The 9,163-nt window shown below is 41.7% G+C and overlaps 1 protein-coding gene across 1 annotated transcript; it reads right to left on the bottom strand.

Annotated features, from left to right (window-relative positions):
- Positions 1-1,596: 1,596 nt before the first annotated feature.
- On the bottom strand, positions 1,597-3,582 carry lratd1 (LRAT domain containing 1). Its single transcript, XM_027147555.2, has 2 exons — positions 3,427-3,582; positions 1,597-3,022 (listed from the first exon to the last, which is right to left on the bottom strand). Exon 2 carries the CDS (start codon positions 2,979-2,981, stop codon positions 2,214-2,216), a length of 768 nt encoding a protein of 255 aa, XP_027003356.1. The 5' UTR covers positions 2,982-3,022; positions 3,427-3,582; the 3' UTR covers positions 1,597-2,213.
- Between the last annotated feature and the right edge of the window lie 5,581 nt (positions 3,583-9,163).

Raw genomic sequence — 9,163 nt, 5'->3', positions numbered from 1 at the left:
TACACCAAACATCATGCACCGGTTGGTTGAAGCACCAAGGATGGAGGATGACCAACATTACGAGCACAACACAATCCGACACAACAATCTGATCAACTAACCGAGATTCAGAGTGCAATGTTAATATTGCCAATAAATGGATTCATCTGTCTGATAGTCCTTCTGGTTGGTTCTGAGCAGGACTCAACAGCAGTGTTTCTTAAGAAAAAGTGCAAACAAACTAAAACCCTTACAGGAAACTAGAAATATAACCATCTACCATAAAAAGCCCTTTGTTTAAACATCATCACAAAGCAGATTTACAGAAATCTGGATGTCTTCAACAAGCAAACCGAGTGGCAACAACAGTAGCAACCTGAGGCAGAAACCTTGAAAAGAACTACTTATGATGAAGCATTACACTTGCACAATTATATTGTATACTATACTATAGTCAACATTATGAAATTATTCCCTGAAGCCAGCAGCGTGAAAGTTAACATCAAAGAAAACATAGGAGGAAAATTCAATTAGCCTTTAATAAGCTTCTGAAACACATTCTTTATAGTGGACTCAAGAAAATAGAAGCAGAAGTTACAAACTAAGGCGACTGCAGGTTGATCAGTCTTGATATTCATATAAAATAATAAGCAATCCCAGCAACCAGCACACTTTAATAGAAAAGCCAGCAGAGCATGACTGTAATTGCTAGTACTGCATAATGCAACACACACACACAAGCACACACACACACACACACACACACACACACACACACACACACACACACACACACACACACACACACACACACACACACGTAGATTATTGCTCCACACAAGTCCCCCAGCCACTATGAACTGCAGAAGATTTGGATAAATACTTCTCAGACCCAGTGGCACTTAGAAATCTCGAGGAATGAAACAGCTTTTTGTGGCACAGATGTTCCCGAGTCTGACCTTTAACCTTCGCTTGATGACACTTTAACGATGCTAAATCGGCGCACGAAAGGCCTAATGCAGCACAATCTGCTTTCTACAGCTACAAGTAGCACAAACCAAACTCTCCTGCCGGTGTTCATCAACGTGCATCAATCATGTGAGCTTGTCAAATCTGTAAACACTCATCAGGCTGCCGAGCTCCAGCATTCACGTGAAAGGAATCCAGATTGCATCATCAAACCACTGAGAGACTCCAAATCAGTCAATCATTCAATCAATCAATAAAAACAGCATCTTGTTTATTTAAGGTTGCACCTTTCCTTTAGGCATCCTGAGTTTTTTTTTTTTTTAAGTTTCATATCCCTTGCACTGACAAGTCATCAGCTAATAACCAAGCTGTTTATGAAACTTTTATGAAGCACCTAATCATCATGCACTCTGCACGTGAGAGTCCTCGGTTTATTATGCATACACAACAGAACCACAGGTAGGATATCCGAAGCTGCGCATTATCCTCCTAGTGTAAAAAAAAACAACCCTCCTGATCGAACTGGACGCACAGAGGCGCATATAAAGCATGTAATAAGGCTCGTGAAGGATTTTGTGATGCTCGTTGAGATGCAGCTCAGCCAGCAAAAAGCGCTCGTGCACACAGAGTAACGGAGTGAGAACACGCTTCAGAGAACAATCTAAGTTTTATTTCAATAAAACAAAGATTTCCTTGCCTAACTAAAATACAAAAATATGGACTCCGAAAAAGAAATGAGAATAATGTACATTTTTGCGTGTTGTCATAAAAGAAATGCCAGACGTGTGTAAAGGTCGCCGTGTTCGGATCACAGTCGTTACGCAGTGGCGCGTGATCTCCGCGGCGCGTCTTTAATGCTAAAGCTTTTGGGTGTTTTTTTTTTTTCTTTTTAAAATAACACGAAAGAAAGGAAGAATCCGGAGCGCGCACCATCTGCCACAATCCGTTCCAGATCCTTTGCGGCTTGGCTGAGCTTCCCGGCGTCCAGTTTGCACTATGGTCAATGGGCATTGGTTTATTCTGTTGAAGGTCTGTGGTGTTTTGGAGTGCACCGGATCACACGGCACGAGCCATAAAGGGCGTTGTCTTTGCAAACACTGAGCTTTAAAATGAAAAGCGCACATTCCTTAAAAGTCTTGCATGAAAGGTACACGCGCTGTCCGTGCCGCAGGCGCGTGTAGAGTCCCCACACTGTGACCGCGATGCTTTTCTCAACAACCAAAATAAGAGACCTAAAGAAAAAAAAACGACCTCCAAAAATCCGTTTACTGCTTGCCATCGAGCAGAGAAAGCTCCTCCAGAATTCCACTGGCGTCCACGCGCCTCCGTTCGCGTATGAGCTCCTCGAGGCTGCGGAAGACGAGCGTGTGCACTGTGCTCTCGGACAGGTGCACCTTGAGCAGGTAACGTTGACCGGCTGAATGCGCCTCGCCTCCAGCCTTGAACTCGCGCTTGCCGAAGCGGCACCATGCGGCGAAGCTCTCTGAGCTCGTCCAGCACACGTCGGCGCGGTTTAGCCCCAGGTGGCCGCTCGCATTACGCACAACCAGGTCAGGTGGCAGCGGCCGGAAACGGTAGCGGTCGTTAGCGATTCGCCCGCGGCGGCCGCCGCTCACGTCAAACAGACTGTCCTTGCGGATCTCTCCCTTGTGCAGATGGATCACCTGGTCCTCGCCTTCGAACACGGCCCAGTGCGGCGCCTGAGCGCTCGCCACCAGCTCGAGCACGTCGCCCGGTTTGCACATGGCGAGCAGCGTGGGCACCGGGTACACGCGCAGGTCTTCGCGCGCGCGCACCTTGGAGAAGATGCATTCGTGGCAGCAGAAGGCCGAGTACTCGATCTCGTCTAACGTGTCCACGGCGCCCTCCTCGCTCGGGCTGCGCTCGAGCGACCGGTCGTCAAGCTCCTCTTCGTCGTCGGAAAAGAAATAGGCGACGCCGACGCGCAGCTCGTCCTTCTCCACGCCCGACGGATCCCCAGTGGGTAGCTCGCTGTAGCTTAGGTGCGTGATCCGGTCCAGTTGGTTGCCCATCAAGGACGGGAGAGGCACGCGAGAGGCATGGAAAGCTGCTTCTGTAACCAAAAAACAAAAACAAAAATAAAAACAAAAAATAAATAAAAACGCAAAATAAAACAAGAACAGATCAGTGTTACGGTCATGCGCTCAGATATGTAAACAAGTCACTGCGCCTGGAGCGAACCGCAGAATGGAGCGAGACACAAGGGCGAATCAATGTTTGATAACACACACACACACACACACACACACACACACACACACACACACACACACACACACACACACACACACACACAAACACACACAAACACACACACACACACCAAACATTTCAGCTCTATAAGCATGCATATCTCCTCTTCACTGCCTTGAGAAACATATAGATCTCTTTCGCTAGACCTAAACACCTGCAAAGCCTTTTTAAACCCATACGAAGTCTTCTATCTGAAATGAATACCTGCGTATTTCCGAGCGCACGCGTCTAATTGATCTTCCGCTCCATGCGTGTTGCACTGTTCTCCAGTCCAAACAAAAGGCTTCCCCCTTCGTACAGTAACTCTCTCCACTTCTTCCCTGCTCGGAGCTAAAACTACTCTCTTACTCGATGCACCGCTTCACTTTAAATAGAAGCGAAATCTCCGCCCTCGCGTAACAAAACCCACCCCTGTGTGCCGCGGATTGGTTTGTAGAGCGCGTCGTTGAACATGGAGCGCGTTGCTCATCACACTACAACAGGCTTATCATTTGTGTAGTCTATAGCAGTGTTTCCCAATCCTGCTGCAGGAGTCCCTCAGTAGTCTGCACTGCACGTTTAGTGTTTCCCTTTCTCATCACTTCCATGAAACCACTTTCATGATCAGTCAGTGCGCTGCATCAAAGTGGAAGAACTCTGGAATCCGTTCTGGGGACCATAACTAAACCTTGTGTAATAGTGAAAACACGAAAATAATAGAAACTGCATCATATTTTGCAATCTTAAATAATTTCATTATGCAGTTTTCCATCCATCCATCCATCCATCCATCCATCCATCCATCCATCCATCCACCCATTCATTTTCTGTAGCTACACAGGGTCATGGGGAGCTTGGAGTCTGTCCAGGGGACCCAAAACACAAGACTTCCTGGAGGAAGTGCTAACCAATAACAGGGTGAAATGAATGGCAAAAAAGGAGGAACATAAAGTGAGCCGTTGTGAGAAGAAAATGAAGGAGACTAATAAAAACAGCAGGCAAGACATATGTATCTCTGTAGATGGAGGCAAAGCAGCGAAAGCCTGAAGACGTTGATGTACAGTATGTCGATACATCACACTGGAGTGTTATCATCAAGTCCTATTCTTTACTCAAGTATCTGTATAAAGCGATTTATTGTGTATTAAAGTCTTGCCTAAGCCATATATAGGCATACATAAGTTCAGGGACATAACAAATAATAAATCATGTGAAAGCTGCTGTGTTTTGTAAAACTGGGCCACAATGCAATAATTTATCAGAAATTAATTCTATTTAATTATGAATTGAGCTGAGGCTCATGGTGAATAAGTGGTTAGCTTGTTTGAGTCACACAAACCTGTGGTGTTGAAGGGTTGCATCCTGCTTCTGTCCTTGTGCTTACGGGGTTTCCTCCTTGTTCTCTGGTTTCCTCCACCAGTCTGAAGACATGCTTTGTACACTGATTAAAATCTCTTAATTGTCTGTAGTGTGCTAATGTGTGTGTACACCGGTCCTGTAGAATAGGCTCCCATTATTTGGTTTCGTGACATGGAGGAGATGTTTGAGATCTAAGCAGATACATGTGAAGTGTCTGTGTAACATTTCTGTGCACCTCCTGGTTTCTTCAGGTTCCCCTCAGCTCCTGGAGCATATCAGCTGGTGGAAAGAATACTCTAAATTCCCATTATTATTGTAAAGCCAGTATTTAAGGATTCACCATCTAGAGTTTATTACATATACGGTAGATCCTTGCACCTTAATAATATTAAAGAATTATTAGTATAGCATAGCATAGCATATTATATACAATATACAACATATTCAACTGAAATAGTCCAAGTGAGGGTAAAAGGAAATGTGTTACAATATAACTGGTATGATTTGATCTTATTGACTGTTTATTTGTAGAAATACAGCATAGTCAAAGAGTTTTGTTTCTCTTGGTGGTTTCTATAGTTCAGGATGTTTGTACGAACATGTTCAAATCCCAGACATCACATTAAGCACTACTAAAAAGGAAATAAAACCCTAATTAGCTTATACCTGGCAACGCAGCGGTACAGATCAGAGCAATGGATCTGTTCTTATGATGTATTTGTTAGTACTTCTCAAAGGGCTTCAGCAGAACATTGTCCTTTTTTAAAGCACACCTCGAGGGAATTTCAGTTCAGACGCAGCATCATGTTAAACAAAAGAAGTTAAAGAAGTGCGGTTAGAACCTGCTCCGAGTTTGGGTCTTCATTTTTATTTTACAAAGTCACCCATTGTTCCAGATTTAAAGATTATATAAAACTTTAAAATGTTCTAATAAAAATGTTTAATGTGTCTTTTTCACAACTCGTTACAGGCTTCTTATACAGCTTTAAGAAATTTATTGCAACTGTGCTGTAAGCATCTTTATAAACTCTCTTAGTGCCCATGTAGTGCTCTAATTAATTCCTTAATTATTATAAACAGGTTGTGAATTGTCTTCTTACTGTAACGTACTGCATTGTGAAAGGCGCTGATGTGACCGATGATAACCTGGGTGGAAATATAAAGACGGTTAGAAAGAAACTTCTTGTATATCTAATCTTACTAAAAAAAATGATCAAATGCAGTGAAATAAATACATTACTGTCTGTATTAATGCATGGAAATAGCAAACTAGGTCATACATTATTACATTACATTACATTACATTAGCATTATTTTTTGGCACATAGTCTAAAACCAGTACAAGAAACTGTGTGGTACACTGGAGGTTTTACAGACCTAGCTGTCTAGCTAATAAGTTTCCTGAACCGTTTATCATACACGTTTTCACAGGAAGCATGGAATCAGTCCTATGAGACTTGAGACAGAGGACGGGCTCCAACACGATCACACACACTCACACGCTTTGGTCAGGTTAGAGATTTGCTTACTTTAACTTTGGACTGGGTAGGAAACTGGAGATCTCAGAGGAAACCCCTGGTGGATGAAGTGAAAATGCGAACTTCATCCATGTAGGACGAAGGAGGTATCGAACCCCCAATCTGTGAGGCAAAAATGCTAAGACTCTAATAATTAAGTGAAATAAAGATAGACAAAAAGATTTGCTACATTGCAATACTTTCAATAAGATCCTCACAAATTAGCTTAAAAATAATACGTTTGAGACACATAGCAAAACAAACCGGGCTTAAGCTAATTTGCCTGAATTATTTCCTCTGGATTTCAGCCTCGAAAAATATACCACATTTTGTTGACCTGCTGTGATGTACTGTACAGTATGTGACCATTTAAATGAGTGTTTACTTCACAGATCTGCGGTGTGGGCATGTCTGGATGTCACTGCGCATTTATGCAGCGCGTCTCTTTAGTGAACTTTAGTGTATTTGTGTAGTCTATTAGAACACAAGTGTGATAGGGTGAGAGAAAGGCTTTATAGAGTCTGGGTGTTGTGTGATCAGAGTTATTGTACAGCCTGAAAATTGACATCTCAACTCTGGTGATGAGTTTTCAACAATAGCATGAGTTATTGTTCATTCATTCATTCATTTTCTACCGCTTAACGGAACTTCTCAGGTCACGGGGAGCAAGGCAGGATACACCCTGAAGGGAGTGCGAACCCATCGCAGAGCACACACACACTCTCATTCACTCACACACTATGGGAAATTTTCCAGAGATGCCAATCAACCTACCATGCATGTCTTTGGACCGGGGGAGGAAACCGGAGTACCCGGAGGAAACCCCTGAAGGCACGGGGAGAACATGCAAACTCCACACACACAAGGCGGAGGCGGGAATCGAACCCTCAAACCTGGAGGTGTGAGGCGAATGTGAGTTATTGTTGTTCTGTTTAATTAGGAATATGTTGATTTCCATAACACATATATATGTATTTAATGTATATATAGCAGCACATGTTTTTTAATAGTAGCCTGTGTCCTTATGAGTACATGGGAAATATTACATTGAAATTGTAATTATTTTGTCACATACACAATCATACAGAGAGAAAAAAATTATAAACGAAAAAATATCTTATGAAAAAAAATCAAATAAAATAGAATAATAAAATGAAATTGGATTTTGCTGTAAATATAAAATGAAATAAATATTAGACGAGATCCAGAAAGATAATACATATGAATACAATGACTCAGATATGTTGATATTAGAGTTACGAACGGTGAATTGTTATAAAGTGCAAAATGTGCACAGTGCGTAATGAGTTGCAAAACATGTTGTTAAGGTAGTGGGTGTTCAAAACTGCCTAAATCTCCAGAAGATATTTTGCGTATCTATGTTGGTGGATTGCATAAAAATGAATTATATTTGTTAAATTATTGCTGATGCAATTAATATCACTATATATTCATTTCTTCCTCTGAGGAAGGCTTGTGAGTTGGTTAGGAAAAAAACACCAAAGAGTTAAACAGGAGTACAAGGCATACTGTACATCTGTGTTTGATAGTTAAAAACATTTGACTATCCGAAGAACACTAATTTAAAGAAAATAAATGGAAAGAATATTGCACAAACACAACTAAAGGAGACCGGACTCACCAAAAAAAAATCAGGGAATTACTCAGAACAGCAAGAATTCAATTCAATTTAATTCAAATCGGACATTCTGCGAAGCAGCTTTAGAGAAATCCGGATATGGATTTAGATTTAAATCCCTAATGAGCAAGCCAGAGGCGACTGTCACAAGGAACGGAGGTACATGGCGTCTTCTAGGGAGAGTCACGATTGTGTCATATCCTTTCCGTTTTTTAATAATGGACTTAATGAGTTTCACAACAACGAGCTGAATAGACTTCTAATAACTTCTGTTATGGGTGTTTGTATTTTGTTCAGATTTACAATATGACATCTGAATGAAGTCTGTTTCAGTTCCAGTTTGGAACACAACATAATGTAGAAAAGTTTATCTCTAGATCCTATTGGTCATGTTTGTATTTGTCTTCGTATTCTTTGTATATTTTGTTCACCGAGCTTAAATAGATCTATTGCACATATTATCTGTCTAATAAAGCGATTATTTACCCTTATTCTGTTGTTTACAGGTGTGAGAGAAAAATAGGATATTTCCAGAATGTCTCCAGAATTACTAGAGCACATTCAGGCTTCAGAAGAAATAATGAAGATTAGATGAATCCTTATAATGGTTTCCCATAAAGCTTTATTATCTAGTATCTCTTGCTTTTGTTTTCTTCTGTCGCACAGAATACGGACCAAACAACCCCACCCCTCCAAAACACACACACTATTGACTCTACATGAGCAAGAGGTTCTCATCAACATAAAACACACACACACACTACGCAAAGTCATACACAAAAAGCAGGACCTGACGTCTGGGTGGCAGGTTCGCCATTAGGATGATTTAGTTTGTAATTATTGCATAAAGGCAGATCCAATTATACACTTCGGAAATGAGATTGCGGTTGTCTCTGCAGCATACACACTGTCCCGCGTGTGTGTGTTTAATATGTATGAATGCTGCATTACAGTGGAGCCTTTACATCAGTGATTTTACGGTATGTCTTGAAGAACGTTTCATGAACTCATTCAGCTGTGTGCTTGCGTTGTCTATGAAGTATGAACACGGTTGAAATTCCGCACTTACGGCATAATCACACGGAAACAACACTGCAATGTGACACACGCAGATAAAGGAATAGCCAAAATAAGGACAAAAGAAGTACAACACTACAGTAGGAATGCCAATGCGAAGCATATCCAGCTCTTAGCGTCGGTTCATGATCCGTGGTGTATGAAGAAAAGCACGAAGAGAAAACCACTGGAGAAGGGATCAGGGTTGAGATAAAGGCCATTCGCATGCATGAAGCGAACGTACGTGCAGGATATTCATCATGAACTCCCTGAGTGGCCCAGTTTTATGCATGCCCTGACTATGTGTGTCCATGAGTGCCCATAAGTACAATAATATGAAGAACTATAATGAAGGCAGTTGTTTTTCTTTTTCTATTATTCAGTAATCTTC

This window comes from Tachysurus fulvidraco, chromosome 9 (assembly GCF_022655615.1).
Source record: "Tachysurus fulvidraco isolate hzauxx_2018 chromosome 9, HZAU_PFXX_2.0, whole genome shotgun sequence".
In the NCBI taxonomy this organism is placed as follows: Eukaryota; Metazoa; Chordata; class Actinopteri; order Siluriformes; family Bagridae; genus Tachysurus; species Tachysurus fulvidraco.
The sequence above is the reverse complement of the archived record's forward strand: the minus strand, read 5'-3'. Positions and strand labels throughout refer to the sequence as shown.